Source organism: Corapipo altera, unplaced genomic scaffold (assembly GCF_003945725.1).
Source record: "Corapipo altera isolate COAL_440 unplaced genomic scaffold, ASM394572v1 79, whole genome shotgun sequence".
Taxonomy (NCBI): domain Eukaryota; kingdom Metazoa; phylum Chordata; class Aves; order Passeriformes; family Pipridae; genus Corapipo; species Corapipo altera.
The window spans coordinates 3,650,082-3,666,644 of record NW_020884927.1 but is presented as its reverse complement, the minus strand read 5'-3'; the positions used below and the strand labels follow the sequence as shown (position 1 = coordinate 3,666,644).

At 38.7% G+C, this 16,563-nt stretch overlaps 1 protein-coding gene across 5 annotated transcripts in view; it reads right to left on the bottom strand.

The window, feature by feature from the left end:
* The window catches only part of MTA1 (metastasis associated 1), a 77,213-nt gene that overhangs the window by 44,016 nt on the left and 16,634 nt on the right, over positions 1 to 16,563 (bottom strand). For all 5 annotated transcript variants that reach the window (XR_003530159.1, XM_027658424.1, XM_027658423.1 and 2 more), the window contains exons 3-7: positions 15,430 to 15,523; positions 7,617 to 7,743; positions 7,388 to 7,451; positions 1,957 to 2,074; positions 230 to 332 (exon numbers count right to left, since the gene is read on the bottom strand). Coding sequence is in view for 4 of the 5 variants with exons in the window: in XM_027658424.1 (XP_027514225.1) it covers positions 230 to 332; positions 1,957 to 2,074; positions 7,388 to 7,451; positions 7,617 to 7,743; positions 15,430 to 15,523 (506 nt within the window). In the remaining variant the exon portion in view is untranslated. The remainder of the gene's footprint in view (positions 1 to 229; positions 333 to 1,956; positions 2,075 to 7,387; positions 7,452 to 7,616; positions 7,744 to 15,429; positions 15,524 to 16,563) is intronic.

Genomic DNA, 16,563 nt, shown 5'->3' with positions numbered 1-16,563 from the left:
GTTTTTACATGCCATTTGCTCTTCCTTAATGAAGCTGATTAAGTTGTAAATCTGAGAAGCTGTTCCTAAAGTCATGCAATTCCCAGGAAGGCATGTAAAATGTCCATCTTTCAAAATGGAGCAAGTGAATCAAGCAACCAAAACTTGCATTCATACGAATAAAGAACTTAAAGTGCCTGGAAGAGTTACTGACATTTACTTCTCCAAAAGAGAGGTAAAAGCTTCTTACCGTGCTACCACCAGGAACTGGTCTATCTGCTTGTCTACTAGTGGGTTAAAGGCTTCCCAAACTTTTGTTTCAAGTTTTGACTGATCTCTTCCATCATCCTCACCTGGTTGAAAAACAAATCAGAAATGCTTAGCATGGTTCTTTCAAAATAAAAGTACTTTCTAGATTATTTTTTTATCTCACGATAATGTCACTCTCAGCCCATCTCAGTTACTCTGCCTGACAGGCCACTGTGAAAATTTTATTCAATTATTTGTACGTGACAGTTTCATCTTGACAGACACAGCAACACAGCTCGTCTGAATCAGGTAATCAGATTTTCAATAACTGGTTTCAAAGGACATGTCATGGCAAACAGTACATCCTTCTCCAAACTAGACAGTTTCTTTACAGTTTCTTTCCTCAGCTCGTCTCTCTTCCTCCTTTATCTTGTAGCAATTTCAGGAAAACAGACACACTCCCAGCTGCTCTGAGCAGGCAAAAAGTAACTGGTTCAGCTCATGCCAGCTGCTTTCTAAGGGGTAAGTCATGGCATCAGACACTCTTGTTTTTATTTTCCCAATTCTATACAAACTAAAACACCCTGGAAAAACACAGGAGAAACTTTTTTCCTCTTCTTTCTGTTCCCTTTAAAACATCTGGAGATTATCCTCTCTGAAGCCCCATGTTGGCCCGCCGAGGGAAGAGGATTCCTTTCAAATTAGTTCACCCTCACTTAGGAGGCTTGCCCAGCTGTTGAATAAATACCAGTTTCATAGACAAATTAAACAAGAGTCCTTCCCCATTTGTTTGCCTGTTCTAGCATGAGACTAACAATATCAGCAAAGCTCCTAAAGACAGCAGAGGCATCTCACTGCTTTCACATCTTGGCCTATCCAGTCTGGATAGGGCCTTTCCAACATGGGTCACAACCCTTGGTCTCTTAGGAGAAGGGTACTGACAGACCTTTCCCCATGCATTGCACAGGGCTCAAGAAAGAACAGCTAAGTGCCAACACTCCCCATCCCTCTCAGTTTCTCCACCCACTTTTGGATCTGTAGGGTGGTGATCTTTTGGATTTGTCTGTGCAGAGACAAATAAATCTAAAGTTAGTTACTGTTTGGTAACTAGTATTGGTTACTGCTGCTACTCCCTTTCTTTGGGCAGGGTCCTTGTGTCCTACTGCTCCATGACACTGTGGGGGCAGGTTGAGGTCTCACCACACACTCCAGCCAGCAAATTCTTCCCTCTGCCTGTTCTGCAGGTGAGAAGTCTAGGCTGGCAGCCAACACTGGGAATGGGAGAGGGCTCCAGGGAAAAGGCACCCGGCAATAATGGGCAGATTGATGAGGGCAGACAGCTTTTAATTGGCAGTAATTTGGGAGGGGCTCTCATAGGGAAGTGAGTCTTGATTAAAAACACAAAAGGCTTTTACAGACACGATGGAAATCTGTTCTTCCCATGGAAATTCTGAAATCTCCTAATAAAAAGAGTCCAAACTCTGAGAGAGCCCATTAATTCAATTTATTTCAACAACATTTGTGATTTGGACAAGTGCCCATTTAAAGACCAGTTTGAAACAGAACTAATTGCCTTCAGTGGGCAACAGCCTCAACAAACCCAACCACCCTTGTACACATGGCCTGGCAGTGGGAACCTCCACCTCCCACACCTTGGCAGGCTGCACACATAGAAGTGGCCACATTCAGTGTGGACTCTTGACAATTTAAATAAATTACAGAAATTACCCTCTTTTAGTAAGTCTGTTATATCTGCCTGGTATCGGTTTCCAACTCGAATCTCCCCTTTATCAGCGAGCAGAGTCTTTTGCTGAGGATCATAAACTAGTGAATAAAAGAAGAAATCCTAAAAATAAAACAAGAGCAAAAAGGTAAACAGTGTTATTAGCTTTTATTTTCAGCTTTACGTATGTATTACCCAGCTTTTACGTTTTAAGTTTGGTTTTATTACCTATATACAGATTTTAAAATTGGGTGAACAAACAATAAATGAACCACCAGCTTTAAAACCCTATTTAAACACTGCCATTTCCTTCTACACTGGAAGTGTAACAGCTCTCCTTAACAGCAGCCCTTCCCTTAACATACAGTCTCTCAAACTGAAGTGAACAAAGATCCTCTTGCACAAGAGAAGTTCAGAAGGGCCAGGAGACAATGTTTAGTCCTAGCGGCAGTTTCAGAACACAAAATTGCATTTTCCCATATCCCAAAACAGCAGTACTAGATGCCAGTGACTTATCTGCACAGAAATATTGGTACAAACTGAAGCATAACTTCAGAGTGTTACAGCCAGACTAATGCAACCCTATAGAGACATGAAGCCCCAGACTACCTCTACAGCCTCTACTGGGCTTGCTCCAGTCTGTCAGTGTCTCTCATGCTGGAAGGCTCAAAGTTGGACACAGCACTCCAGAAGTAGTCTCACTAGTGATGAAGTGTGGGGATGAATCCCTTTCCTCTATCTGCTGGCTACATTCCTGCTAATATAGACCAGGATGTGCTCAGCTTTCCTTGTCACAGAGATGCACTGATGACCAACTTCTTGCCTGCCACCATCTAAGTTTAAATCATCATGTTTCCTTCTGTTTGTTATAGGGAGAGGGGCAGCAGATTTGGCAGCAGCAGTAATTAGCTGCAGGTGGCAATACATTAATTTGTGGCTTTTATTCAAGTAGATGAGAAAAAGGCTAAAATAGCTGCTTAGCTTCCGTTACTTGGGTGTGTAAAATTCAAGCTAGAAGACACAGCAGAATGAGAATGTTCTGCCAGGGCAAGGAAAGAAAACAGCCAATATTTTAACTACTTAAAACTGCATAGTATAAGTAATTAAACTTTTCTGCATGGATAAGTACTTAGCTGTAGCTATTGAGTGACACATCAGAGACCAGGTATGCTCCACCAAAGTAAAGTGTGAGATACTAGGCAGGATTAGAGCTCAGGTAGGACATGGCATAATAGACCTTTTGTAACCTCTGTCCACAGCAACATCATCACCAAGGAGGAGAAATGTTTCTGAACAGAAACAGGACATGTGATGTGCCATTTTTTACATTTTGGGTTACTGGCTCATTTTCCCTTTCCTCATATTTCTGTGTCACTAGCAGGCACTCTCTCTAAATACATCTCATTTCATGCTCACCTCATTTTCCCTTTCCCTATATTTGTATGTGTCAACAGCATGCAACAAAAATTAGGACAAAACCAGCATCAGTTTCAAGCCCTGTTCAGCTATATGAAGAGGTGGCAAAGGAAAAGAGAGTCTCCCAATCTGTCATACAAAACCTCCTCAGCCAAAAAAAAAAAATTGCTGTGAATTTCCACAGTAACATAGCAAAAATTCTGGAAAGGAACTGAACTTCAACTGGAAGGGTTGTCTGTATTTGGGTTTGGAGTGGGGGGATTTGGTTGCATCCTAAATAAATGATACTTTTGACAAAATTGATTCCTACTCCCACAGGCACTAGGGTCAAATTACATCAGCCTCCTGACAGAAGGCAGCTTCAGAGTACATGAAAACTCATTTATATTACAGCTATGTAAAGAAATCTGGGTCTCTTGCTCCCTGACATACACAAAGCTGAAGACATTACAATATTTTGAAAATGCATTATTGCATGAATAAAATGTAAGAAAAGCTTTTGTCTCACAGGTTTCCATGTTATAAATACAGTGTTTTATTTGTTTCAGCTCTAAAATACCTAACTGCAGGACAAAGTAGATGCAGTGCAGCATTAATGCTTTCGAGGCAAGTTGCCCAGAAAATATGCAACCCAAACACTGTAGTATAACACAGTGGGCCCCAAGGAAGACCTATTCAACAGGCAATTTCTTTACAGTCTTTCTTGGCCAGGGAAAATCATACATTGTGGAGGGGTTTTCTGCCATGGTATTTGACTGCTGGATGCCCTATTGCTTCTCTTTTATTGATTATCACTATGAATTTTCTAATACATATATATAATAAACCCCATCCTTCTCTACCAATCTCAGGTCATCCTGTTGTATCTTATCCAGTTTTGTCTCAAATCAAGCAGGTTCCACAAAAGAACTAAAAGCTTCTTCCCAACCAGAACCTCCTCAACAGAGAAAAGATGAAAGTTGGAGGGCTCAAGTGTGAATACAACAGAAACTGCAACCTCCAGAGATAATAAAATACCACTACCATCTTCCCTCATAGATATGAAATTCATTCTTGCAAACTGAGTGGGATTTCTGAAAACATTAATAAATGCCAGTTTAGTGCCAATGCAAACCATGGTCTAAGAAACAAACCAGATCCTTGTGTACTCGACAGCACATGGGAACTCTTGATCACCACTATTTGATAAGAACAATTTTTCACAAGGGTTTTACAAGAGTGATGTTCCCAACAAAAGAACAGCTGTTCAAGATGTTCCATGATCATCTGAGCTGTCACAACTGTGTATGCTGAGTCTGCAGTAGTCAAGAAAGAGAAGGGTTTCCTCTTTTAATTTCAGACTCCAGAAAACACCCAACATGTTCGGAAAAATTAACATGACCTGCCAAGAATTAAAACTGAATCATGACTTTCTACATCTCCCAGCTGTTAGACAGATACATATGCTTAGAGCTTCTCTACCCAAGCCCCTAAGCTACCCAAAGCTACAGCCAAGAACCAAAGCCACTAAGAAACGGCAGAAGAACTAGAAAAAAAAAAAGACAGGCCCAAAGTGAAAGTACACTATAGAAATAATGGTTAGCTCATTACAGCTTGCAAACTTACTTTCATGTATTTCATATATTTTAACTAGAGAACATTTTATTTTTAGGGGGGTACCAAAAGGAACAGAAATGTCAGACATCTGCTCAGCAGGCAAATTCACACAAGCGTCTGGATATATTCAGGCAGAGCTGTAAAACAGACGGTACATATAAAATAGTTTCCTGCAGAATAGCAAAATCTAGTGCTTTTGCCATAATTGGCTATGCCCTTCTCTTGATCTCCATGGGAATTTGGTATCTACAGAAAATTCAGGTTTTCCAGTTATTTTTTTTTCCCCTCTTTCTTCCTGTTCCTCACTCCTGCTACAAATCCAGTTTTACCAGGCACAATAAAAAAGTCCATGCTGGTCCCCTTCAGCCTGCTTTTCAAATGTAACAAGGCAATCTTCCTGAGAAAGATGACAGAGGGGTGGAAGGAAGAAAATAGAGATAACACAAATGTAATTTTGCTATGCTTACTATCTCGCTAAAAATTTGTGTGCTTAACCTGCTTCAAGGCAGACACCCTTGGGCTGAAAGCCTACTTTTACTGGTCATAACATTTAAGAAATCAAATGACAGATTCCCTGGAACTGCTTAGGCTTTATTGACAGCAGCCATGTTAAAAAAAAAAACCAAAACAAAACAGAACAACAGTCCTGAAACATTTTGAAAGCAAAGAATGGAATAAGAACAGGAGGCATGGGGAAAGAAGAAACAGTTCAAAACAATACCATCCAGTGTTAGGAATTTATCAGGCAACAAACTATCTCCTTTTCCTAATCTCTTTACCCTCCACCCAAGCACATTTTTGTTCTGAGCTTTTTTTTACCATTTGTCCAAGCTACTTTGCACCACAGCAAAATGCCATGCTAAGTGACAGGACGCATTCAGGGAACTCTCTCGTTCTGTGAAATTTCCAAGTGCCTGCTCAGCTTTAAAAATAACCCACATCACTCATCTTGCATTTTGAGAGTTCAAAAGGAAGAAAAAAAAAAAAAAATCTCTTTTTGTGCCTACATCTGCAACAGAGCAGTTGCACGATTAGAGGAAGGCAGCTCCCTTCTGTCTCAGCATACCCACCTGTAACATCAGCGATAATAAAATCACGTGGGGAGCAATTGAGAGCAAACACGACTTCAAAGTTGGGTACTAGAAAATCTAAACCGATTTCAGTTTGATTAACTTTTGCTTTCCAACTGGCATATCCCAGGCTGCTAACTGGTTACAAGCACTGCTGAATACAACGTCCCTTGTTTGATGCGCTGCCATTTGGCCGCCTTCAGCAGACCCAAGATTTTTTTGGTTTCACATTCCAAAGAGAAACTCGACTACTTAATCCCTATGCTTTGTTTAAAATTCTCTTAAACTAAAGTATCAGATTAAAATTAATCTTATGCTTAAATAAATACTAAAGAAAGCTAAAAAAGCATTTAAAAAGAAAGCCCAGCTACGAGAGAGACTACAATATGCTCCTTGCAAGAAAATGACCTGTTTTCTCCCTGTCTTAAAAGCCAGGAATGACCATCACCCCTATAAGATTTCCTTTCTTGTATAACCTTTTAAAGTTTTCAAATGCAAGTTATTTGCTTGCAGATGTATTCAAATAATAATATACTGAAATTCTTTGCTAATCTCCCAAAGTAAAGCTCCCAGATTGTCAAATTCCAAGACTGTCTGACACAGCCAGCAGCCAGAGGTCTGGCCACAATTAAAGGTATATATTTTTTAAAAAATACAATAGCAATTTTTAATATAACAAAATACCTAGAAAAAGTAAACCCCAATGTTTATACTCTGAATGATGATTAACTGTGCAAGACAATTCAGTTTCAAGTGGTTGGTTTGAGGTACCTTTAAAGAGATTGAGTAAATTTCTGCAGGACTCAGATATCACCTGACAAGCAGTTTTTCAAGTGGTCTGTGGTGGCATATGAAGGACTACAGATAAGTATTTTAAACAGTGAACTCAAAGAACAGGGAACTAAGCTCCTCAAATCTGAGGCAAAGATCAAGCTTAAAGCATATTAACATAAATCTGTATGATTTCAGGATAAAGCAAATATACAGAAACACGGTTTGCTGTATTGCTCCCCCTTCTACAGTTACTGCATCTCCCACCTTGTCTTGGTTGGGGTATCAGCCTCCAGGTTTGAACCCTCAGTCTGGCACACTAAGAAGCAAGTTGGGCTCTCTTTACAGAAGGAGAGGCAGTTTATTGTCACAGGGGCGTAAACACCAGGTTTGGCCCCTGGACCCCCAAAATTTTATAGCAGAATGCAAACTGTATGGGACCTAGAGCTTCCCACTGTCAAGGCACAGTACGTGCAGAAATGAAAGAATCATCCTCTTTCTAGAAAACCTGTAAAAAGGCACCAATCCTAAATTGTGGCAGAATAAACTGTTCAAGCTTTACAATACACAAAATGGCTCCTACCTCCCGTTCCAGATATGATTTAAGGGATTCTGTCTCATTTAACAGAGTAACGCTGCATTTGCCTCTAAAAAAAGAGAAACATCTTATGAAAAAACATCGTAAATGCTCATGTGATTCACAAGATGGTATTACTGAAGTTATACACAGAACTTGATCTTACACTGAAGAATGCTTGAGTAATAACAATGTTATTTGATTTTTGAATAAGATGGAAGAAAACAGTCATTACCTAATGTGTGTGGCCGGCAGAGATTCCAGCTGTCGTGAGAGAAACAACTCACGATGTCGTAGCTGATGCTTCTGTTTCTCTGGTAAATCAACCATTTCTGGATTTTCCATCTCTTCTTCCATTTCTCCTAGTTATAAAGAGACAAAATTGATCATCAAGAACAGGGCAAGAACTGATTCTGAGCCAATCGGGATGAGCTGCTCTAAAACCTTTGCTAAATAATAAACAACCAGATTAAATCTACCTTCATCTGAATTCTCACGTTTCAGCCAACTGAACAATTACATAATTGAAATGATGCCTGTGAAGAACGTATTTATTCATTCACCACTGGGATCAAATCACCTCAGGTTCACACAGTCACACTGGTTCACCAAGCTGAAAGTCACAAATCTGCTACCAACAGAGAAGTTCTGAGGGGAGAGAGCTGCTTTCTGAGACCACCAATGCCCCATCAGATTCATCAGGCAGAAGTTGACACACTTTGCATGAGGCAATAAAAGTGAAGTCTTTCCTCTTTTCCAGGCATCAGTTCTCTTAAACCCTACTCTTCTTTCAGGATATCACACTGTCCCATCCTGACCTCAACAGCATCTGCAGGAAATGCCCATTGAAAAGGGTAGTTTATTTAATGAATATATTTTATTCTCCTCACTCCAACCACAGGCAATAGATCACAGCTACAAGATTAACTGGAATGTAACCAAGTGCCTAAGGCCAGTCTTGCCACTCTACCCTACCACACCACCACACACATTCAACTGCAACACTCTAGCATTTCAACAGTCAGGATACACCATGTCTGGCTTCAAGGCATCCAATTTCCATCCAACCAGTTCTTAAATGTATGCCCAAGTAAATACATGAAATCACATCCACACCGATACACAACTGATCCAAAACATCTCCAGGTATCTTTCTTGTAAGAAATAAATTGTATGTTTTGTGTTCATTAGCAAGTATCCTGCCAGTTATGCAAAATAAAGCTGTAAAAGGCAAAATACTCATTGAAAAAAGCTGCAAAGGTCCTCCATGATGAACTGAGAAAGAAGATATCAGACTTTTCCTTCTCTAAGAAATTAAGGTAGTTACTGTATTTTGCAAAACCATGGGAAAGGTTTCCCAGACTGTAGTAGAATGAGCTGTAAAGCCTCATACATGAATTGTAAAACTCTAATTTTACAGCAGCATTACTCTCAAAGAGCAGATTTTTGCCTGCAGCTTAATTCAACAGTTGTTGCCAAGAAACATTGCTAGTCAGAAACACACACAGGTACAGTTATGATTTACATACCCTTAAGATTAGTTAACCATAATCCTTATAGTTATCAAAAAAAATAAAGCAAACAGAAATGAGAGATCTCTATTTTATAACACACTAAAATTGCATTTAGTTTTAAATAGGCCAACATTATGCCAAAGGGGGTGACAGAAAATTATGTACCCTACAGGTTCCCCACAATTTATCACTGTTTTACTGTCCTGAAAAAAGACCTGTGGTTTATTTGCCCCTCAGGTAGGCTGTTCCAGCAAGGAAGGAAAAAAAAATAGTAGCATAATTAAAACAGACTGCAACATACAATAGCTGTTACAGCACACAAGCTGTTAAGCATACAGCAGCAGGCACTTAGGTTTTAATATTTTCCTGGGAACTGGAACACCAAATTTACATTTGTGCCACAGTTTCATGGGTCTGCAATTTATTTACTGAAGTGGATTCTGTTTTAGTTGAAAATTAATATTGTGCCTGCTATCCTGCACTATAAATACACCAGCAGCAATCCACAAACAAGTCAGCAAGTTCCAAGCTTGCTTTCCTGAAAACTGAAGGATGCACAAATGAAAAGGCAGTTCATGCCTGTACTTAAAACAGCTTTGGAGAATTACAGCAGTGCCCTGTGTAATGCAGGGAAAACACTATAAGGAGCAACCTAAAATACTTAATATCTTCAGTATATTTGATAGCCTAGAGCTTTTAAAAATTACATTTTTCCAGAAAGTGTGTCAACTGCTGCGTGCCAGTCAAATCCACAAACAAAACAAAAGCACCAGCACAACCAAGCTAATCCCAGGAACTGCACCCCTTCAGGTAGGCTTGCCTTTCAACTAGTGTTTTATTTATGTGTCTAGCTTTTGTAATAACATACAGGTGGGGGGAAGCACACATGTTGTTCTTACTCCAGCTCTGCTATGCACAACCTTTTAAAAATCAAAAAGCACAATACATTTTTTCTTAAAAACAGACAGGAGTTTCTACAGGTAACAAACAACTCCCCACACACACAGAGGCAAAACTGTCAGAGAGACAGAGGTAAGAACATTCCAAGAAATAACAAACAAACAAATCTACACAAGAATCTTCTCTCCTTTTCCACAGGCATGATTTAGCACTGAAAAGAATGAAACTGGTAAATGCATTTGGAACCAAGGGAGGGAGGAGAGAACACAGGACTGGATCCAGGACAGGAACCTCTACCTCACTGAAGTCATGCAAAAGCACCTTGACAAAAACTAACCAATACCACCTCACACCCCACTGACATCACATCACCACCTCTGCACAGACAGTAAAGGTTTATTAAATCAGAGTATAAACCACAACAGGGTCTGTCCCAGCCACAGCTCCAGGTCAAGTCTGTCTGACACATCTGCATTTCACCTTCCTACAGCTCACCCACTCACACTCAAAGTGAAGCAGACTCCATCCTCAAGAATGGTGGCCTATGAGAAGAACCATAGTCTTTAAAAACATATATATATATATATTTATAAAATATCCAAGAAATCTTTTCAGAAAGACTTGCCTGCATTTTGACAGTACTGTAGAGTAAGTGCTATGGGAATTATGGGAATACAGGAGGTACAGTATATTGGGACTTCAATGCTCTCCTAAAGCCTTACTTCAAAATTAATCTCTCTGTTTGATAGATGTGCTTGTGCAGATTTGAAACTACACATTTAACCTTAATACAAACAGTAATATATCAGCTATGCAGAAACAGCCAGTGGAATGCTGCAAGGAGCATATTAGATTAAGTATTATTTGATATTTGATGACAGAATCATTAATAGCACATTAACAAAGCTTGAAGATGCCTTATATCAGGAACAAGAGACAGACAGACTGGGCACAAACAGCAAGACTCATGTGAAAGCTAACATATATGGGGAAAATAATTAGGAAGAGTAAACTTTGAGTTGGCAGGAGAAACCCAAGAGGCAGTAATTGTAATTTAAAATGACTGGGTGTGTGAGATGTGAAATTAAACATCAATATTTGCTAGACACTAGAAAGAATAGCAATTTGCCATAGATCAGATTGGGCTCTCAACAACATCAGAGGTAGAAAGCATCAGCCCTTTCTCTGCATTCTGGGTGTTTTACAAGCAGCTACATGACAGAATTCAGAAATGCACAAAGGCAAACAAGATACAGAAATTAGGTTTAGAGAGCACACCAGGCTGTCCAACTAGGGAGACAGTCTGTAGTAACAGAAGAATTAGTTAACAAGGTTATCACTAACAAAATAATGTAAGGGAAAAGAGTGGAGCCAAAACATTGGGAAACACAGTAAAGCCAGCGCTGGTGACCTGCATAACAGCTCCTTCAGCAGCAAAGGAAGTTGTAACTCTTGCTGCTCTAACATTTCATCTAAGGACCTTAGAAAGAAATTAAAGAAATGCTGCACTTGAATAAATGAACAATACAACACCGGTTTCTTTCTTCCAGGTTCAGTTTCAAATGGTCTGTATGAAGCCTTAGCCTTATTTATTTTCTCTCTACCAAAAACCAGATATTGATTTGTAGCTACAGAAAACATAATGAAAGTATAAACAACTAAAAATCCTTATACCTTGACACTTCAGAAGGAGTTTGCCACATCATTAAGACATCCCACTAGGATTCCTGCCGTATATTCCTTGTCATCATCTTTGCTACCTGTAATAGTGGCCATGGTTGCAAAACAGACACTATTTTGGATGCTTATTGTATCTTCCCTTCCTGCACTGCTCCCAAAGAGAAAAACCACAGTTTCCTCCTCCCAGTAACAACAGAGCCAAAGTGTCATTAGTGGATATGTGAATTTGACTCCTCTTAAATCTGCAAGTGTGGTGTTGGGAAAAAATGGAAAGGGGGAATAAAATGGAAGAAATAAAATAAAAATTGTGAAGCTATGGTCAAACTTTATTTAGATTGGTGTTATCTAAAATGTAAAAAAAAATTCTCAATAGACTCCTTACCTGTTTAGGCATGCAGGTATCATGCAACTCATGGACTGAATGAGCAATGACATTTAACCACTACAAGACATTTATTTTCAGAAGCTTTGGCACTTGCCAAACCATTCTGCTATGTGTGCCTGGCACCCAAACATCAGCTGCTGAAAACCAACTACAAATCTGCCAAACCAGCCAGCACTAACCACTCAGTTCTCCAACTGGTCACTCATTGCTTTGCAAATCGGGACAAACATTTTTATGAAGTGAAAACTGTGTCCTAAGGCAACCCACAAGTATCCAGACATGGATGGGGGCGGATCATTAGAAGAGAGGGTAGGAAATTGTATTCCTGCTGCTGAAAATATTAACTTGATTATAAAAAATTATATAAGACATATAGAGAAAGTATGTAGTGACAGCACCCAACAGCAGCTTGAGGAGTAAAGTATCCTTCCCATTTCTCTTCTATCAAGTCCTGCCTGCAATCTTCTTTGCATACAGTATCTCTCTTAAACCACTATGAAGTCTCTGGGCAAGAACATTAAACAGTTTCCTACTGGTGAAGCAGGTTCATTTCAGAAACAGGTGGAGAAATTCCCTACAATAATTTGCGAGGTGATTAAAAAGGCTTATGAACAAAAACTGCTAACGATGTATGGAAGACATTATGAGGCTGAAAGATTTAAAGGACAGCCCAGATAAGCTTTATATCATATGATAAAAATAGTAAGATCACAGATCAAATCCAAGAATCAGGTTGCATACATCAGGTGTTAATTTACAGCCACCAATTACAGAATAAGGTGCTTCCAATCCATTTCTCTGTGTAAAGACTTATGAGAAAAGACAACATTTCAGACTTGTCTGCTTTAGATATCTGATGGATCATACAAGCTAAAGTGGCTTTTTTTGTTTTAAACTTCAAAACATTCATTTCACAATCACACCTTTTTCCCTCCTTTATTGGAAGGGTAATATATATATATAATTTTTCCATTCACGTTCTGGCCGTATCTTCTCATTACTTGGCTCTCTCACTGCACTGATCTCAACAGTAGGTCTGAAATAAAGGCATCTTAAACAGAAGACTGTGTGAATCCAGAAATGTCTGCAGTCAGAAAGCTCCATTAATCAGCTGAACAAAGGCAGTTAAAAGATCAGCGATGCAGATACGTACATCTACTGCAAATGCATCAAAATGAGGCAACAGGAGACTTTATGGAAATGAATTCAAAGTCAGTGACAGTGTGGAGTATCTGTACTAGAATCTTAACATCCACAAAATTTAATTTCATTATATCATGCAAGATGTAGATATTTTTTTCAGAGTAAAGAACTAATGGCTGTCCAAAAGCTTCATTTTACTCTCTTCTCCCTCCTTAGGAAGAACGGAAACCACAGAACAGCACATCTATCTAAATAAATGGAAGTCATTGAGTAGCAATTTTATTCTGCACCAGAAAGAAACATACTGGAGAAAATGTTAGTTACTAATGAAATTTACCCTAAGAGGCAGCCTCAGTTGTCTCTGGTGGCTCCATTAATACGATTGTGCTATAGAAGAATTTTCCCATCTTTCAAACACATATGAACATGAACAATGAATTATCTGTTTGCATTAAAAAAAAACCATTTAAGTTTCTAATCACAAAGAAAAATCAGCCTTTGCAGATTCAAAGAGCATTTTTATGGGTTCAAATATGTTTCATTGCCAGTCTCAGACACGCGTTTCTGTGAATCCTTCCTACCTGCTTCCTTTACTAAATCTAGTGAAGTGAGACACAGATGAAGGAATCAATAGTCACGTTGTTTATGGTGAAGCTCCTATTAAGCTTCAGGTTTCTCAGACAACATAAGTATTACTGTATTGAAGAGATATCAAAAAAGCTTTGCCTGCCACCACAATTCTGCCACGCAGCCAAACCCCATCTCAATGCCTCATGACCTTTTCTTCAAGGTATGGCAGCAATGGAGGAATTATTTGGACAGGCTCCAATCTACAACAGAAAATACTCAAATTTATTAGAAGGGACTAGTTTTGCTGCATGTTTTCCCCAATGGCATTACAGTAGTGAGAACACAGCAAGATATCATATTCATTGTTAAAACTGAATATCTGATTTAATCAATCCCCATGCAGTAAAACTATGTAAGATCTGTATTACATATACATCACTCTATTCATATATACACCAAGCAGCACATTAAAAGACAATAATGCTTGCCAGCTAAATCATAATTCTCACATGCCCATATCTGATTTCATTTATGCACGTGCCCTGAATTACAAGGATTCATATGGCTGTCCATGCTTTTTGCTAAATTTTAAGCAATCTGAACAGCTACATCTCACACACTCCTCTACTTACAGGAAAAAACAGTTTTGTAACTCCACCCGCTCAGTCTTTTTCTCCCTTTCAATATGTCTGTTTTGGAAAGTGTTATATTAGTACTGTATCCATCACCTTGCAAGGATGGGGCAAGAGGGACGTTGAACTGGCAGAGGAAGGTGTAATAAACCTAAATCTAATTCTCCCTGGCAATTGGAATGGAGTCAAGCAGGCTGGAAGCACCTCACATAAAGTGCCAAACGTCATGTAAATATGTTGCTCTGTTTTAAAACTGTTTCTATAATTGAAAAAGAATTGTAGCATTAAATTCTTGTTTAGAAATAAGCTTCCACCTTTACTCAGCTAGGTGTCCCACATGCCTCTGATCATCCTGGGAGAGGACTACACGCCTACATAACACAACATTCTGTAAAATAAGAAAAAAAAATTTAAAAAAACCCCCAAGAAATTAGTTACACAGTGTATACACTCAAGGGAGGCTGATGTAAGGTAGCATGAATAACCCTTTGAATTTTATGATATTTTCATGCTTTTTTTAAAAATCAGAACATAATACTCAAAAAAAAAGTTCTAAATTTCAAGTCTCCTCTCAGCATAGACACTTCTTTTCTGAACAAAAGGACTTGAAATATTCAAAACAGTGATAGGAGATCCTAAAATTCTCTGCTTTTGAAGTGTATTTACTGAACATGTTCAGACAAAAGCTATGTCACTACAAAAAATACTAATATTGAAATTTAAAGAGAAATCCTGTTAGTCAGGTTTCAAGCTGGCCACGTTTCAAGTGAGTTTCCTCTGATCAGTCTATTTGATTTACTTATAAAGAATGTTTGAGGGGTTTTGTTAATCTACAAACCAAACCAAGTAATTCATGAGAAGAAACATGAGACAGGGAGAATACTCCCTTCTCATTCCAAAAATTAAAAAATTCACTTCTCTGGAGCAAATAAGATGATGCCTTTACTCAGCTCTAACTGAAAACTTTTGTCTTGTCCCCCCATAATCAAACTATACACAAACGAGGTTTTAAAAGGTGTAAGGAAAGGGGAAAGGAAAAACAAAAAATAACAAAAGGGGGGGGCAAGTAGAAAGACAGAGAAGTCAGACGAATAAGTAATGCAAATTGCTGAAAGAAGACATTTATGAATAGCAAGACTGATACTTGAATTCAAATATCAAAGTCATATCCAAGTTTGACAATTTTGCATAGAAGCAATTTAATTTGAACACAAACAAGCTTACTTGCATGTTTGTCTGCCAATACAATAAGTGTACTTGATATGTCCCTCCTTCTGTAGAAACACACCACCTTTGCTTCCACGTTTCCATTGGCAGTCTGAAACAGGGGGAAAAAAAAAAGAAAAAAATTGACCACTAATCAAGAGCAGAACTGTACACACTAACTAGAAACTGCAGAAATAATTTGGAATTTTGCACAGGAGCTACAACGGCATCTACTTTTAGCCTACATCTGCAGGTTGTGTTATTTAACACACAAACTCCAGCACGATCTGTTGCAGGGTAGGGAAATTCCAGGTAGTTTGGCCCTTCCCTCCTAATTGTTTCTGTGGGATCACCATTTTTAGGTTAAAGACGTTTCAAGGGGTAAAAAAAAAAAACCCAAACACACTTACCTGCAATTACAACATATTAAAAAGCCACTTTGCTACTATTGAGGTGATGCCTACATTAAGTGGAATTCAAATGCATCTTTAAAATCCTAATAAAAAACCGTGAAATACAACAACAGAATTCTGATCTAGACTGTCCTCCAAACTCTGCAGGGTAGTAGGAAAGCAAGAAAGAACCAGGCCATTATTATTTTCACAAAAGAAATCAAGTAAGGTTTTCTTTATCTGACAGCACTGCTAAGCTAAACAATGACCAACGTACAAAAAACAAAAAAAAAAAAGTCATTCCAGAAGGAGAACCAAGGAAGCTGGATCAGGCAATAAACTCTACACTGGTGACAACACACAAAAAAGGTCTGAATTTTTGAAAGATTGTTTTCTTTAAACTCTTAATATTACACAGGTGATCAACTACTTGTAAGATGGCACTTGCTAAACTGTGAAACTGGCTTTTTACAAGCTCATGGGGAAATAAACCTCCTGGTTTGTAACAGCACCAGACAATTTACTAATCTCTAAAATAAATCAAATAATGAAAATGTAGCTTAAGAATTGTATCCTACTGCTCAAGAGACTTGGAAAATCATAATGAAGGCACAGTTTCAGAAACTAGAAGACTAAAACAGAAATTCCATGCTGGGAAGTGTCCAAAAAGGGTAGTGTCCACAAGGAAACAAAAATTCCTGTGCATGCTTGTTTCTAAGATGTGAATGAAGGAAAAGTTTCAACTGTTATAAGACCAGTT